The 16,816-nt window shown below is 38.7% G+C and overlaps 1 protein-coding gene and 1 long non-coding RNA gene across 6 annotated transcripts in view; one reads left to right on the forward strand and one right to left on the reverse strand.

The window, feature by feature from the left end:
- The window catches only part of LOC135299065 (uncharacterized), a 57,790-nt gene that overhangs the window by 30,397 nt on the left and 10,577 nt on the right, over positions 1–16,816 (forward strand). For 2 of the 3 annotated variants that reach the window (XM_064417439.1, XM_064417440.1), the window contains exons 14-16: positions 6,071–6,110; positions 7,108–7,159; positions 13,178–13,289. In XM_064417439.1, the coding sequence (XP_064273509.1) occupies positions 6,071–6,110; positions 7,108–7,159; positions 13,178–13,289 (204 nt within the window). Of the gene's footprint in view, positions 1–6,070; positions 6,111–7,107; positions 7,160–13,177; positions 13,290–13,708; positions 13,848–16,816 lie in introns of those variants that run through there. The other variant, XM_064417441.1, reaches the window with a different exon arrangement.
- Positions 2,094–13,812, reverse strand: LOC135299069 (uncharacterized). 3 transcript variants are annotated; one of them, XR_010361099.1, is made up of 4 exons: positions 13,676–13,812; positions 11,559–11,671; positions 5,505–5,590; positions 2,094–2,862 (listed from the first exon to the last, which is right to left on the reverse strand). It is a non-coding gene; the product is annotated as an uncharacterized LOC135299069 (long non-coding RNA). The 3 variants fall into 3 exon arrangements; XR_010361100.1 differs by lacking the exon at positions 5,505–5,590; XR_010361101.1 differs by lacking the exons at positions 2,094–2,862; positions 5,505–5,590 and adding an exon at positions 6,080–9,796.

Here is a 16,816-nt window from a genome sequence, read left to right on the forward strand (position 1 = left end):
GGATAATAAAACTCAGGCCTCATAAAAGGAGAGCATTGCGTAGCTTCTGATCAATTTAAGAGTGCTTAAATTGTGATTCCTCCCCACTCCCCTCCACTCTAGTAGAAGGACAACCATCTAAAGGCATTGTGCTGATCTGAAATTCCCAATTTCTTATGAAATTGCATCGTCTGCATAAAAAGGATTGCTGTCTATATGCTGGAGTGGGCTGAAGCCTGCGTGTGTTTCTGCTCTGCAATATATGTAAGGAGTTAGACCTGCAGGAGAGAATTTTGAGATGTTGCATTTTTTAAGAAGCTTCCATAGTCAACAATGAACGACTGAGATTTTCATAGTTATTCCCTGACTTTTTTTTTTCCTAATTCTTTTTAAATTCCCATTGTAAGGCCCAGCAGAACACATTATCATACTTTGACAGAAATTGTTTTTAAGTATTATTAACACTGCAGATGAGATGCTTAAGCCCGGAGAAGAATTTGAAGTTACTGTATATAGACATGCCATGTTGGAGAGTGATTTGTTGTTTATTTTCTGTTTGGAATGGAAGACATTTACTGTAAACTTCTGTTGAGTGTGGTATTTAGTTCGCAAGTTCAAACACTTAATCAGTTTTCATTTGGATTATGCCGTTCTGATGAACTTAAAGGGATACATACAATAAGAAAAAAGGCCAGACATACCTTATTCCATCTTTTAATTTTTTTTTGCAATTAATATTTGCGTTTAACCTTTTAATTGATAAAATTATTCATTCTGTTTCGTTCTCAATAGTCTGAAAGCTGATAATGGCCAGGATTTTTTTTTATCAGCAAGCAGCAAGTTTGATTGGCTTTATGCATGTTAGTCTCCTGAAAAAATAATAACTTTCAATCTGTCTGTACGGTTAGGTCGTAATAGTGCCATCTTCACAGCTTTTTCCTGCTCTGTGAAGTGAGATTGGCAGTGAGAATCCTAGACATATAGACTCAGATTTTTAAATCTGTAGTAACCTATGGGAGTTCAGTGCAGTTCTGTGACATTCCATCCATTGAAGTTCACCCTCACTTCATAAAAGCTAGCACACCCAGACCTGGTTTATATTACTCAGTGAAAATCTCTTCATTGTGTACAGTCCAGTCAGCCAAATGGTTAGAATTTAAATAATTTCTGTTGATTTAATGTCTTTATGTTGTCTTCTTTAATTCAGATACTTTATTCTGAGCGAAATGCAGTATAGAAGAGGCTCAAGAAAAGCCTTACTGTGGGAATCTGGCGTTTATAGTTTAGCGGGGGTTCAGTAGCTAAGAAATGTTTTACTAATAGCTGAAATCATGTGCTGACCCTTATTTCACATTAAAATGACCGGAGTTTGACACTAAGATGACAGCTGGTTAATACAACTTGAGATTTTAAAGTGCTTGAGTATATGTAAATATTTTGACTGATGTCCTAAGTGTGTTGGAAGATACTTTTAGAAATGTCCTTGTTGTAGCAGTTTACTGCAGTCCCTGTTTTTTTGAGAATAATACTGCAGAAGATAAACTATCTGCTGTTTTCAGAGGACGTAGATAGAATAATTAAGGACCTACAATTAACCCCTGTAAAAAAAGGTTGTGTGCATTTTATACTGGTGATCAACCATGTTGTAAGAACTGCTGAGTATACAACCTGAGATTTCAGATTTCTCCAGTGTGATCACTTAAAATAATGCTTGGCAAGTGGACTACTTTGTCTGGTTTTATATATAAAAACGTGTTTCATTCCTTAGAATATGCACGAAATACATTGATAACCTATTGGCTGAGCTAATTGAATCACTGGACATATAAGGATCAAAAGCTGAAAATGTTCAGCAAGAGACATTGCTGTATCTTGAAATTCTGTGAAACTTCAAAAAAGCACTTAAGTTTTATTAAACTTAAAGTCCTTAAAGCTTTTTAGATTTCAAGTAGTTTGGAGCATTTTCATGCTTTTTTGCTCTAAAACATTTTACAAAATGCTTCATACAGTCTAGCATCCTTTGTATATTGCATAATGGTTTATTCTGTTGAAAATTATACAGAATTGTATAGAAGGGTTTTTTCTTTTTACAGAAGTAAATAAAAGAATAAGAAGTAACTATCCAAAATTAGGTGTGACCATTCAAGTAGGAGTGGAATAGGATAGAGGGAATATTAAGGAGGCAAAACATCTGGCTTTACCACCGTCTGTAAGTCTAGTGGTGTATAATGAGAGCTGGAAGGAATAAGTGAGGCTTGTTTTGTTAAAAATTTGCATCTCATAGGTTGATTTCAAGTTCCAACCAGGGTTTTTTCTGCTGTGGGGCATTTTACAGGGTGTGGTGTATATGACATAGATTATAATGTATTAGAACATGGTGGTTTTGCATATTGAAATAGGTGCTTATTTGGGCTGATTTTATGCATCTTTTAGTGAGGCTGGTTATCAGTGGATCCATTCCCTGAACTGCCCCAACTGAGAGCAATGTTGGTTTTCCCAAGTACTCTTCAGTTTGCCTGCTACCTCTGCTCATGAAATTTATCATGCTTTCTTTTCCAGCACATCATATATGTTTTTTTTAGAAGAATTTATATTTGCAAGTCCATCCACAGAAGGGTTTTACAGGGTGAGAAAATAAAAAAGATTAAGAGGCAGCTGGAGAGATAAAACATACATGGGAAACCAGAAATAGTCAAGCTGTTGTAACAAGGATTGTATCCTGATTGGGCTTCACCTTGTATTATTTACATGGATATCTGTTCCTACATCTCTGCTCACACGGGACTTCCAGTCATGGGGTGTTAGTGTGCTTTGGTATTCTTGAGATTCCTCTCCGTCCTTCAGATTTGCCACTGGACCCAGATGTTGGAGTCTGCAGATGTGCTGAAAGAATCATGGACAAGGGACAAAGGAAGAAAACCTGACAATTAATTATACGTAGTGTATACACAGAAGATGATGATTTGTTTTTTCTAAGATACTTGGGCTGAAAATGAGTAAGACATGAAGTAGACCAGGAAAAGGAATCATAAAATGAAAAGACAGGATAGGACTGTATGAAGAATTGTGCAGATTAATCAAAGCACTTTCTAACTAATAATATATTTATTTAATAGATTCAGTGTATATTTAAACCTTTAAATACAGACTCTGAAGGAAGGGTCCCATACCGGAACTTAGTCACCTATGAAGGAGTAGACTTACCATTCTTACTACCTGAAGTTTTTCCAACCATGTAATATATTTGGGAGTTAATAAAAACAGTGGAATTCCAGTGGTGTAATTCCCAGTACTCATTGGTTTAAATGCCCAACCCCCTGGAGAATTTCTAGTTTTTAGGTTTGGTCCCCAGCCACTGTGAGAAAATAGAAGGCTTTTGGGTCAAATGTTTGAATCAAAATAAGTGTCATGGTACTCAGTTTGACACCAAACAAACACTGTACCTACAGATGAACAGGATATAGATGCCCTGAAAGGAAGGTCTCCCATCTACAGGTGAGCACTCCATTTTGCAGTGCACCAGTTTTATGCCATTCTGAGGCACAGAAGCTGGCAGAATGGTGGTGACTTCACTGGCTTGAAGTGAAGCAACTTGTTCGAGAGGTTCAGTGGTAGCAGAGGCAACAATACTTCTATCTTCCTTGAGGCACTAAGGAATGGAACTCTGATGTCAAAAAATGGTTATGTGAAGTTTCTGGGAAAGTAGATCAAGAGTCTCAATTTAGCTGAGAATCTTAGCAATTTGAGACTGCAGCCTGATTTGATATTCTCTACAAGTACAACAAATTGTTTGTGTCATTGTAGATAAAGATAAGCCTCCCAGAAGGGAGGGAGAGCATCTGTACAGCTATGTAAGCAAGCAATGCAACATAAATTACAGCATGAGGAGATGTTTTTGGAGGAAGTTTTCTTGGGACAGTGGTTGATCCAAGGAGATAATAATTTAATTAGCAGAATTAGGTCTGATCTGACCACAGTGACAAGTTCACTATTACTTGGTTGTACTACACCTTCCATTGCCTTCTTTTGGTTTACTGGAGAAATGTAATAGGAATTGGAGACCTGGGTTGAGGTGAGGTGTAGTGCTGTTGTGCTTTTTACAGAATTAACAAACTGGTTGTGGCATACAATCAGTAATTTAAGATTTGCTTTGTTTCCTCTGTTTGAAGCCTAATTATATAGATAAAAATTAAATTGGACTTAAAATTGTGTCCATCACATTTATATTTAAATAACAATAATCATAGCATAGAACTTCATAGTGTTGCACCTGGGATATTGGTGGAGCTTTGCTCTGCAGTTGCAGGGATAGCTGTAGTACCTCCAAAGACAAATAGGCTGTTAGAGTAGCTTGTGCTCCTGAACTTCTGAAAGACCAACTGAAGGTTATCCTGCCCTCGAGGTGTGAGCAATTGTTGCTCTTACTTGGATTGTTTTCTTGTCTGTGTTGAGAACTACTTTGTTGTAGGAGTCAAGATCCCTTGTGTGAAAGCAAGCGAATTAAGAGCTTTCTTTAAAAGCTTTCAGGAAGTTGAAATTGATGTTGGAGCAAAATCTGGTGTCCTTAATGAGCAATTCAGCTGCCTAGCAGGAAGTGACCCATATGACAATCCACAGATAATTTAAGTAGCTTTATGGACCTGTATTTTCAACGTGACCTTACCATATCCACCCTCCTTCCCCAGCAACCTAAATAAACAAACTAGCCACATAATTCAATAAAATCTCTGCAGCTGGTTTTGTTGCTGAGTGGCAGTTCTGCTTGCATGATTGCACAGGTAAGATATATAGGGCTGCAACCTCACTGGATCATTTGAAATTGAGTAATACTTACGTAAGGGATTCTTTTGTTTTCTCTCCACCACCACATTTCTTTTTAGCAGTACATAGTGAGCAGGGAGGTGTTTTTTTGTGATGCTGTTTATTTTGAAGTTTTTGTTTTTTGGGTTTTTTTTTCTGTGTACTATAAAACATCAGAGACTTTTTGGGGGAAGTCGCTTCTGATGAGCATGGATATGGCAAGGGTGTGTAATCTGTGCTGCCACTGGTATGTGTCCACATTGACAAGGCACTGAATCCAAGCTAGAGCAGCCTTCTGTGGAGTAGAGCTTGTCACTGTTAGCTTTAGTATCACAACAGCGCAGTTACCTTGCTTTTAGTTTGCTTGGAGCACTAACTGAGGGCATTCACACCTGCAGAAAGTGTGAAGCCCTTTTTAGCCAGAATTGATTTGGCCAAACCATGTGAGCAGCTTTCCACAGCGCTTCTTTTAAAGGGACTGTTTCACATAGTTGTTAATTAATTCCTAGGCTGATGTAATGTATGCATTTTATTGTTTCTTTCCCCTGCAATACTGTTTGGAGCTCTGAGGCATCATGTGTTCCTGCCGTCTGTGCCAGACAGAAGGGTGAGAAGCTATGCTCAGGATGAGGAGAGCAGAGCTGTTCCTTTCAGAAATACTAAGCTGGGCAGTTGAGTTTAATGATAGTAGAGCCTGGCAGCCTGATAATACAGTGCTGACTTACCACAGATCTGGGCTCGTGCTAATGCCTTAAATCCCTGAATTGCCTCTGTACCACAGAGAGAGAATAGGATCTGCAGTATCCAGCACCTTAAAAAGCAAAGTTAGTTTAAAAGCTAGAGAGAGTGATTCAAATTTTACAGTTGATCTACACAAGCAAAGTCATATTAAATACTAAAAGAAACCATGGTTCATCAGAGCTGTTTCTCTGCTCTCTTTGAAAGTAAATAAAATAAGAATGACAAAAAAAATAAGGCAAAGTTCTTTTTCTGTCAAATGTATTACCTCACTGGTATTTGTATACAAAGTATTTGGAAGAAGATTCTAAAGATTTAGTTCACACTTTGCATATTTAAATTTTTTTTTGTTAAAATTCACAGTTACGTGTTTTGCCTTTTAACTTGTACGAAATGTTCAGTTTTGTTAATTTATGAGAATGTATGTAATTTTCTAGAGATTTCCCTGCATTTATTAGAAAATTGATCAATTCAAGCTATGGTAAGCTGCAAGCTGTGATGTTTTGAAGAAGGCTTTAACCATTCATTTTGTGAATTTCATTTCCTTTTCCAGCTCCTGGCCTCACTGGAATTGTTGGAGGGCGCCCCAGAGTGTAAGTTAACTCCTGACCATTAACTTGTTGTAATGTGTGATGATAATGTTCCTACCAGTCACCAGCACAAGCTTCCCCAGCTTGGGACAGCAACCACAGAAGCAACTAAATGTTCCTGTGTCACTCTGTGCTTAATAACTGATAGCAAGATAATAGTGCTATACAATATGCATGCAAATAGTAAAATTCTTTATTGAATTAAGTGTGAATTATGTAGGTTTCTGATCAGCTCATAGCAATGTCTTTGCTTAATGAGCTATACAGAAAACTTGAAATATGACTTTGTGGCAAGGCAGTAGTTCAACCACATTAATACATGCAGATTTCTGCACCAGTTTTCTCTTGTAGCTGGTAGTTTGGAATATGGGCCCATCAAATTTACATTTGTATGAGTTCACTTCGCCTAGAAATGTAAGGTCAAATGCCAGAACATCCCACAAAATTTTAGCATGAAAACATTTCATGACTGAGCTGAGCATAACAACATTGAGCATGTTTAGAAAAAAAACTTTGCTTGATTCACTTTCTTTCTAGATATGGCTAAAATCTTGTGGTGATTTGTATCCTCACCTTTTCATGCTTATTCATCTAAATCTTCACTGTCATTTAGCAAATACTGCAGATGAAGATGGGAGAAGAACCTGGGGCAGTATTTCCAGTAGCCCTGTGTAGCTGGCCTAGGTATCAGTGTGGGGCTACTGACAGTGTAGTAGTCTTCAATGTCAAGAAGTACATCCTTTGTCAAGAAAATATTTTTGCTGTTTTAGCTACTTCCCCTCAGTAAAATCTTCAGTTTTTAAAACAAAATCTTACATTCTTAATAATGTTTTTACACTCCTCGGGCTTTCCAAAGTTGTTTGAAAAACCATTGCTAGTCGTGGTTGAATGGATTTGACTTCCCACGTGTTTGGTGAATGAATAGTCCAAAGGTGTAGGATCTGCAGGTTTCATTAATTTGTAGGTAAATGCATTTATGCTTGTTGTTTTGTGTATCTAGGTCTCCCATTTTGAAGCCATTTTTCTTCTATTATCCCAAAAGCAATGTTCAGGTAAGACCTACTGCTTAAAGTCTGAGTTCTGTTTTCCTGGAAGCAATTTGAAAAATCCTGCTGATTCTGGCATTTTTTGGTGACTTTCCGTAATAAAACTGCAAAGTAGTCTGGTGACTTTGATTAAAAAATATTTCCTGAGATACTAATGTTACTCACACAGAATGTTTTGCAACAGTTGAACTTGCTGACCTTCCATTTTAATTACTACGAATTTTGAATTGCATCAAAACTGAGCTTGTCTTTTCAGGTTCCTGGAATTGTAGGTTTGAATTATTTTTACTACATTTGCAAAGAGTGCTTAAGAAAATTGTAGACTTCTTTGGAGAGTTGGTAGTTGGGTGTTCAGAGAGTGGAACATGATTCTTGTGAACTTGGATACATCTGAGTTTTTGGGGAGTGGTGTATTTTGTGTATAGTACTGGAAATAAATACTAAAATCATTGCATTTCCTCTGGTTGAACAGGTTTAGAACAGGTCTGTAAAAACAGAAGTAGTAATTTCTGTTCTTGCCTGTATTACAAAACTGTCAGAATATGAAAGCCTGTGCTACTGTTGTGCTGTCATGGAGGAACCTGTGACTGTGGTCCTGTTCAGTTCATAGCAATAATTTCTTTCAGTCCAAGAATTTACAGTTCAGATATCTAGGTGAGCCCTAGATGAGACATTACAGTGTAAGATGACATGTTCATCTAGAGCCTATTTCTTTTCTGTGATGCAGGTACTCCTGTCTAGTTCGAAGTTTTCAGGATAAACTTGAAGAAATTGCTTTTGCTGAAACCGTAAAGTGCTTGGATTTATAAACACTGTCTCTGTTCTTCTGAGTGCCATCAGATATTGAATTTATCCTTTGGAAACTGCAGACAAAACTGAACAGATGCCTTTCTTTTTCAAGTAGCTTGTAACTATTGCATCCCTCTCATGCCAAGGCATCCTAATACTCAGTAAGAGCCTTCTCACCCATCCACTGTCAAAAAAGTGGCCAAAGGCTGCAATGTTGGTCTGTGTTAGGCCACAGATATTGTGACCTAACGGGTCACAGATCAGCTGTGCTTCTGCTTAGGGTGACTCAGGGAAGCTTTGGGAGCACAGGCAGCAAGTGAAAAAGTGGGCAAGGGGGAACAGACAAAACAACTTGATCAGAAAGGAACTGTTTTGTTTTCATTCTTTGACATTCATACAGTGCTTAGCACAACCAAACCCTACTCTTTAAGTAGTATTCTTCATTAAAATAAAACATTTTAATTTCACAACTTTATGCAGAAGATGCCATTTAGTTATTAAATCTAAGTTAATTACAAACTCTTCACAGTAGAAAAACATCAAAGAAACCCCCGCCTTTTTTTGTTGTCTAAAGTTGAAGTACTTACTTTTATCATCACTTACACTTTGCCTTATACAAATGGCTTGTCTTTGCCAAGTTTAGTGTGAAATTATCTTTATGGAAGTTTAGCCTACTAATGTGTTGTTCAAATTCAGTATTCAGTAAGTGTTGACTTAATTAGCACTGTGTTCCAGACTTAGTAAAATGCCGTTGAGATTAAACAGTAACCTAATTTAACAAGAAAAGGAAGCACTGTCTCATTTACTCTTTTCAATACAGAAAATCAAAGTCCTTGCTCTGTGTAACTAATCTGATAGGGGCACTGCTATGCTGTCAACAGAATGCAATGTGTCCTATCACTGTTGTCCTGCAGTAATATTGAGAGTAAAAATGTGGTGTGGTTCAAGTCCTTGATTCAAAATTTTAGCTGTGTTTTAAAAACTATTGTCCAGTAAGAGATTACAGAGTGAGTATGGTATGAATTAACTAATTTTCTAAATTAGAAGTTCAGTTACAAAGAGTCTAGTTGCTCTAGGTCAGCATTTGACCCAAAACTAAAAAAAATTCCATAAGCAGATTATGAGTTATGTTAACATTACCACAGTGGGTTCTTTTCTTTCGTGTTAGGTAACACCTTTCTGGGTGTCAGTTTGGATTCAATGTCTTATTTGTTGTTTCCACTGCTTTTATGCAATTGTTCTGATTTTATTATAGATCAGCAGTGATTTTACAGTTCAAATAGTTGTTTTCCATGTGTGCTTTGAAGGTAACCTAAAACTTTTACACAGGGAGAAATTGCAGTAAACCTACTGAAGGCGAGTCACTATTAGTTATTCTTTAAGGGCAATAGTAAGAGTGCTGAGTAGAGTTATTTTGCATTTGCTGACAACTGAGCACTGATAACTGCTGCAGCTAAGTTCATTTATGTTGTTTTGTTCTGGAAGTTTAACCTGATTGTGTCTGAATCTTCCATGAAACAAATGCCATTCACTTCCATCCCAATTCTTCATGTCCTGTCTGTGGTCCCACAGGTAAAACTGAAGGGTAGCCTGCTGTGTGTGTACTTTCTACATCTTTCCTCTTGATCAAAAGGGTGGTTATTGTTGAAAGCTGAGATATTGGTCCATATATATGTTGTGGAGCAAGACTTTTCCCCCCTCACCATGTTGTTGGTGGTGTTGAGCCAGTTGATCCATGGCTGGCTGGTGCCTCTGTCTCTCCAGGCCGTTGCTGCCAATCATTTGGGATACAGTGATGATGTGCTGCACATAAATTGCTGTCCTGTGGGTCACAGGAACTGGGCTTCTCTGGATCTGTGGGTAGCTGCACATTAGTCAGGTCATAATAAATCATTTCTAGCATGGCAAATTCTTTCAAGAGCTAGATACCTCCCTGCATTGTGGTCCTCTTATCTGGGTGACAAGCATTTTCGTGGAAAGAATACCTCTCCTTCAGACTTAACAGGAGTCGTCTTTAGAGGCTGAGGACCTAGACCCCTTTTTCAAGTACAGTTGACAGTCCCCCCTTCCCTAGAAAGTGATCACAGCTACTTGGCTAATTACAGGCTTACTAGCTCCATTATCCCAGCATCATAGCAGCCAGATGATAATGTGCTGACCTGGAAGACAGGTGAATATTTTTGTGTATCTCACATCTGATTTAAAGATAGATATCTTTCTGCCTCTTTGTCCTGTTTTTGTGATGACCCTCCTTCTTCCTCCTTTACAAGCTGAGTTTTGTGTCCATTTCTTGTGTATAGCAGGGATTGATAATTAGAAGGGGTGAGTCCTCTCATTCCTTTGCAGTGCCTGTTACTGGGGTTGGAGTAGCTGCAGGGTTTTTGTTTTATCATCAGATCCAGAGACCTTCTTTTCCTCTTGAAAAGAATAGTATCAAAGAGAGCTTGATGGGCCTGGGCCAGCACATTGCAGTGATCTGTGTCTCTCTGGAATTGCCAAGGTGACAGCATACTTTTTCCACATATTTTACTGGTTTTTCTGGATTTAGCGCTTTTTCAAGGGTGAATGTTAAGGGATTGGAATAGACCTTAAAGATCATCTGTTCCCAACTTTCACTGCCATGGGCAGGGATACCTCTCTCTAGACCAGGTTGTTCAAGACCTTTAACCAGCTCCAGGGATGGGCATCCCTAACTTCCCTGGGTATCTTGTTCCATTGTCTCACCACCCTCACATTGAAAAATTTCCTCCTAATATCTATCCTAAATTTCCCCTTTTTCAGTTTGTACCCATTACCATTGTCCTGTCACTACAGTTCTTGACAAAGAGCTGCTCTCCAGCTTTCATGTAGGCCCCTTCAGATGCTGGTAGGTTGCTATGAGATCTCCACACAACCTTCTCTTCGGCTGAACAGCCCCAACTCCCTCAGTCTGTCTTTGTAGGGAAGGTGCTCCAGTCCTTTTATGAACTTCATGGTCTCCTCTGGACTTGTCCTTCATATTTTGGGGGCACCAGGACTGTACACAATGCTCCAGGTGGGGTGTCACAAGAGCAGAGTAGAGGGGGAGAATCACCTCCTACAACTGAGTGGCCACAGTCCTTTTGATGCAGCTCAGTATTCAGTTGACTTTCTGAGCTGTGAACGTACACCAACATGTTGAGTTTTCCATCAAACATCACTCTCAAGTCTTTCTGTGCAGGACTGATCTCTGAGAATTAGTCTTAAATAGCTGTTTAAACTTTAAACAAGACCTGGAACACATTCACAAGACATGAGTCAACAGTGTGCCCAGGTGGCCAGGAAGGCCAATGGCATGCTGGCCTCTATCAGCAATAGTGTGGCCAGCAGGAGCAGGTCAGTGATCCTCCCCCTCTATTCAGCACTGGTGGGGCCACATCTTGAGTCATGTGTCCAGTTCTGGGCCCCTCAGTTTAGGAGGGACTTTGAGGTGCTGGAGCATGTCCAGAGAAGCTGGCAAAGCTACTGAAGGATCTGGAGTACAAGTCTCACAAGGAGTAGCTGAGAGAGCTGTCATTGTTTAGCCTGGGGAAAAGGAGGTTCAGCAGAGACCTTATCACACACTGTAGCTATATGAGAGGAGGTGGAGTCACCATACCTGGAGGTGTTTAAGGAAAGACTTGATGTAGCACTTAGGTCAAGTTGACATAGTGGTGTTGGATCATAGGTTGGACTCGATGATCTCAGAGGTCTTTCCCAATCTGATTGATTCTGTGAAGACATAATGATAGGAATATGCTACTTTGAGCATCCCAAGATATTTAAAATTCTCAAGCTTGGAGTATAAGGGGAAGAGGAAGGGAAGCGTGTCCCTTCCATGGTCTGAGTTTCCAAAGAGAAAAGGTAAAAGGTATAATTATCAATAGTTGCTGATAGATGACTCCCAAGTACAGGGATGACAGCAATGCTGAGTGCAAATACCAGATTGGTTTCACAACCAGTAATTATATCATATCATTAGCCAGTGTTTCAAAGTACAGCTTGATAATCTCAGCCCAGTTTCCATGAGTGATAAACATCCTAACAGAGAACACACACTGCAAGTAAGGCAGTACATAATTGAACTTAAGGAACAAACACATCAACTTGGTGAGATATAAGTCATTGTGGCCAGTGGCTATGAAACTAATACAATGAATGCTTGTAAGAAATTTGTTCTAACATATTCTAGTTAGATCTGTTGTTATCTCAACCCATTAAGCCCCATGCTGGGCATGAAAAAGGCCTGTCAGGATTTATTCCCAGCTGGCAATTAAGTGCCAGTCAGCCACACTCTCACCTCCTTCCTCTCCAGTGTAATAGGGAGAAGAATTGGGAAAATGGTAAAAAACAAACCACACCAGTTGAGATAAGAACACTTTAATAATTATTACAAAGTAGTAGTTGTTGGTATTATTAAAAAAGGGAGGTGACAAAAAAGTATGAGGGAAAGTAAGAAAGACAAGTAGGATGTCCCGAGTGTCCCTCCACCCACTGACCAATGTCCATCCCGTGCCTCAGCAGAGATCAGCAGCTCCCAGCCAACTCCCAGCTCTCCCCATTTATATACTGGGCCGGATGCTCTTTGATGCGGAATATCTCTCTGGCCAGTTCAGGTCAGCTGTCCTGGCCATGCTCTCTCCCAGCACTCTGTGCACCTGCTTGCTGGCAGAGCATGGGAAACTGAAAAGTCCTTGACTTAGAGTCTACTCTAAGTGTTGCTACTGAGCAACAGCCAAGCCCAAAATTCCTGTATTGCTGTATTTTTTTAGCAGCTTTCACAAAATATATTTGAAGATGAATGCAGAGATTAGATTGTGTTTGTCTATAATACAGACAGCAACATTAAGAATAAAAGGGGGTTGCATGGTGGAAAAGATGGAAATGTTTAAGTTTTGGGATTCAGCTGTCAAGAGTTGACACAAAGTTCCATGCAGTGTTGCAGTATATAGAGTGAGATGGAAATAGATTTGTCTTCCTTTAAAAAATACCAAACTGGATGGAGAATTCCTTTGGGGTTTTTATACCTTTTTTTTTTCCCTAAACAAAGATTTCTTTTAGGTTTATAATGAATTGTTATTGTATTGTGACCTTTTAAAAGGGAGCAACAGAGCCTTATCCATAAGGCTATTACTGGAAGTCTACTAGGTCAGTAATTAATTAGGAATATGCTTTATTTATTCACATTGTAATGGATTTCTGATTTGACTGTTTGAAAAATCTGTGTTCTTTGTACAGATCAACCTATTTTTAAATGGGCAGCATGTTGAGATATTTGAGGAGGATCTCACATTTACATCAGATGAGGTGGTTTCATTTGATCTACCCAAGATTAGCAGTGAATTGACAGGTATGTTCATCTTTGCACTTGTGAATGTATCATTTGTTATCTTCATCCTGGTCAATCATGTTGGATTTTGTCTGTGAAATACATTTTGCCTCCTTATGTGATACGTTTTTATGGCTGTTACAAACTGTTTTCTTGGAAGTGTCATGCAGTATAACATGTACTTGAGACTATAACAAGTATGGAAGTAAATTTTTATTTAAAAACTCTAAGCCTTACATACAACTGAAGATTGTGTAAAACTGGCTTAAAATTGAAACGTGGTTTCAAAGTACACTGTAATCTTAGTTTTTGTGAATCTTGGGAATAGTTGGGTTTATCTTACATCAAAATAGTGTTCAGAATAGAGGACAGATGAACAGAATGACTTACAGACTCACAGCACTTACATAATTAAAATTCACTCCTGTTCTATGTGGCAGCCTTCACAAAACCAACAAGAACGGGATCAACCTGGAACTGACTTTAAAAGAAACCATACTGGTGTAATATCCAGCGTGGTAGTTGCTGTGCTGCTCTAAACTTGTCTAACCAAATTCGCTGAGAAAGAGAAGAACTTCGAGAAGGGCTAACCGGTGAGCTGAATGGAGCAGGTCAGGATGTTTGCAATGAAAAGAAAGTGTTAAATCAAAGTTGCTTATACAAGCAATTATTGAAAGTGCTGGACACCTGAGGATTTTTGTTATTTCTAATGGCTGAACTATATACAGTATTTCTTACAGTATAGCATGCTCCATCATTCCCTTTTGGTCCAAACAGTCTTCATTATCTTATATCTGCTTACCAGAGAACTGAGAGAATTAATTTAAAGCTGTGGCTAGGTACTTGAAAATCTGAATCAGGTGACTCTACCTAAAAATTACAAGCTAGAAACATTTCTGAAAATAATACTGATGGTGAAAGAGTAATTCAGGTATTAAAGTCTGTGTATACTTAAAAAATTAATGCTATTAAGGCATTTCTATATTAAGGTTTACTCTGAATTCCAGATAAAGGTGAACAGTGTTTTCTCAAAGCTAGCAGTAGAACCGTGTAACAACTAATATGAGTTAGTAAGGAATGTTTGTATCACATAGAGAAATTTTGAAATACATGACTTTGTGTTTATTGCCATTTGAAAGCCACTGGTAGTGGATGCCTGATTGCCATGCCTCTGTTCATTTTCCCCATCTATTCAAACATCTTTTCAATAGAATGATTTGTGCCATGTGGAAACAATTTTAAGTTCTTAAGTAGATTTCAGCTCTTATGTTTGTTGGAAATCTGATGTCTCACCAGCATCTTTCAGCTCCCTGGGAGTTCTCAGGAGGGCAGCGGGGTGTTTGCACCATCAGACTGGGCAAGTTAAGTCATTGTTTTGCTTAATGAAAGGGTTATCAAAAAAAAGTCCTGGGTTTGGGGTTTTTTTCAAGGTGACTACAGTGCTAAATATGGGAGTAGCAAAAAGCTGTTGGACTCCCTACTGCCTTTTAATAACTTGAGAAAACTTTGTGGTGCCTGACACCAGCAGTTAACTACTGAATTCTTCAGGCCTTTTTTCAGGCAAAACCCCAGTTCTGAAAGACAGCAGAACTTCTCTGGTTGTTTCCCCTGAGAAGCATCTCTAAACTTTTGCCCTTGGTTGTAAATATAAATGTTTTCTGCATGTGACTAAATACTTACCTACTTCTGTGGCTTAATGTAGGACAGCATGGATGAGAAAGACAAATGGGTTAGACTGTAAAAGGAATAGCTTCTGCTAAAGCATTTTCTGTAAGCATTTAGAAAGGAGGAACGTATTTTTCTTAGTTTCATGGTTATCTCAAGGGTGAGGGACTGTTAGTTGTTGTTGAATAGATAAGAGAAATATGTGAAAATGGATTTAAAATATGTGCTAGATGTGCTTCTGGGAGGGTGGAATTTGTATTTACCATTTTCCCTAGCTTTGAAGGGAATTCTTTCGTAGATTTGTTTAAGATGTTTATTAAATGAAAACAATTTCCTGATAAACAGATCATGAAAGATAAATCAATTAGGGTAATAATAAATGAGAACACCAGAAATACTGAACTGGTTTTATTTAAAGGGAGATTGTCAGAGACTGACTGTGTAAAACATCTGATGGAGAAAAGATTTCTATAGCTTGTGCAATTTAGATATTGTCATATTTCAGCCTTTGATAAAGCACTACATTTTGTCTTGAATTGTATATGGAATTAAATTATTAAAATTAATATGATTTCTGTAGTGTATGAAGTGTGGTAGTCTTGTCCAAAATGAACAATGAGCTTTAGCTGGACTTTCAGATCCACTCTCAATGGAGATATTTAATCACAAATAATATTCCCTAATTAAATAAATACACCCTTAAACATTTTCTGGCACATTTCTGCTTGCAAGAGAATGTGGAAGAGATTGTGAGCTTCAAGCTCAAAACAAATCTTCTGTGTTCCTCTTTTTCACTGTATGCTTTAACCACTTCAAATTTCATGTTACCTTGACTTTCTACCACTGTGGAGCCATTGTGCCAGAATGAGCTATGATCACTCTTTCAGCCCACCTTTTGCAGTGACCCAATATATATTATAAAACTTCAGGTCTTAATTAAAGCAGTTCAGTGCTGATAAGTTATTTGGGCAGATTGTGAGAAGATTTTCTGATGCAGGTGTGCCAGTAGAAGATGTTGCTGTGGTGAGCTCCTAGTTCCTCATTATTGTTTTCCCTGTTATTGCCACTCACATGTGCCAGCAGAGCTCCTCTTGTGAGTGTTGACTGATCTGCTTCAACCAAACACAGATACACTGTACAAATTGTGTCATGTCATACTGAGGCATTTTTGTTACCCAGTATATCTCCCACCTCATACCCAAATGGACTTGAGGGATCTGTCCAGCTGCCACTGCCACCGACAGGGTCAGTGCAACTGCAGCCAGTAGGATTTGGACATGGTTTCTGTCCTACCTGGGTCAGCCTGGCTCACATCTTTCTCAGCAATTTTCTGTGGGCAGGAAGGAGTTGAAGGTAAGGATGATGAGGCTAGGGCCAAGTTCACCTGATCACCTGATGCAGATCACAGACTACATATCTACTCATGCCTGCATAGTAGGTGCACTATGCTCTAAGTGATGCCTCAAGCCAGCATTTGGAGCATAATGGGTCTCCTACTCCCTAAAATTAAAACAAAATTTAAAAAGGGAAATAAAAATCAACCCAAATAGCTTGGTATTCTCAGCAGAAGCAATAATAGTACAAAAAGGACAGACTCATGTATTTTCAAATTGTGTTGTGCCTTGCAACATGAAGTTAGTCCAGCATAATTGATTTACAAGACCTTGTATATTCAGTTCCTTTAAATTCAGGATGTTTGTGACTTGCTTCTTCTGGCTGCCATCAGCAGCAGTTGCACCAGAAGCTGCCAGAAAGTAGGAAGGCTGTCACTTCCCTGCCCTGCATATTCCCACTACTGGTGTCCAAGGAGCAGAGAGAGGGGGAGAACCACCAATTGCATCCAGAAGGATGGAAAAAAAGACAGGAAGGGGACAGAGGAGAGA

The sequence above is a fragment of the Passer domesticus genome, chromosome 4, assembly GCF_036417665.1.
Source record: "Passer domesticus isolate bPasDom1 chromosome 4, bPasDom1.hap1, whole genome shotgun sequence".
Lineage (NCBI taxonomy): Eukaryota > Metazoa > Chordata > Aves > Passeriformes > Passeridae > Passer > Passer domesticus.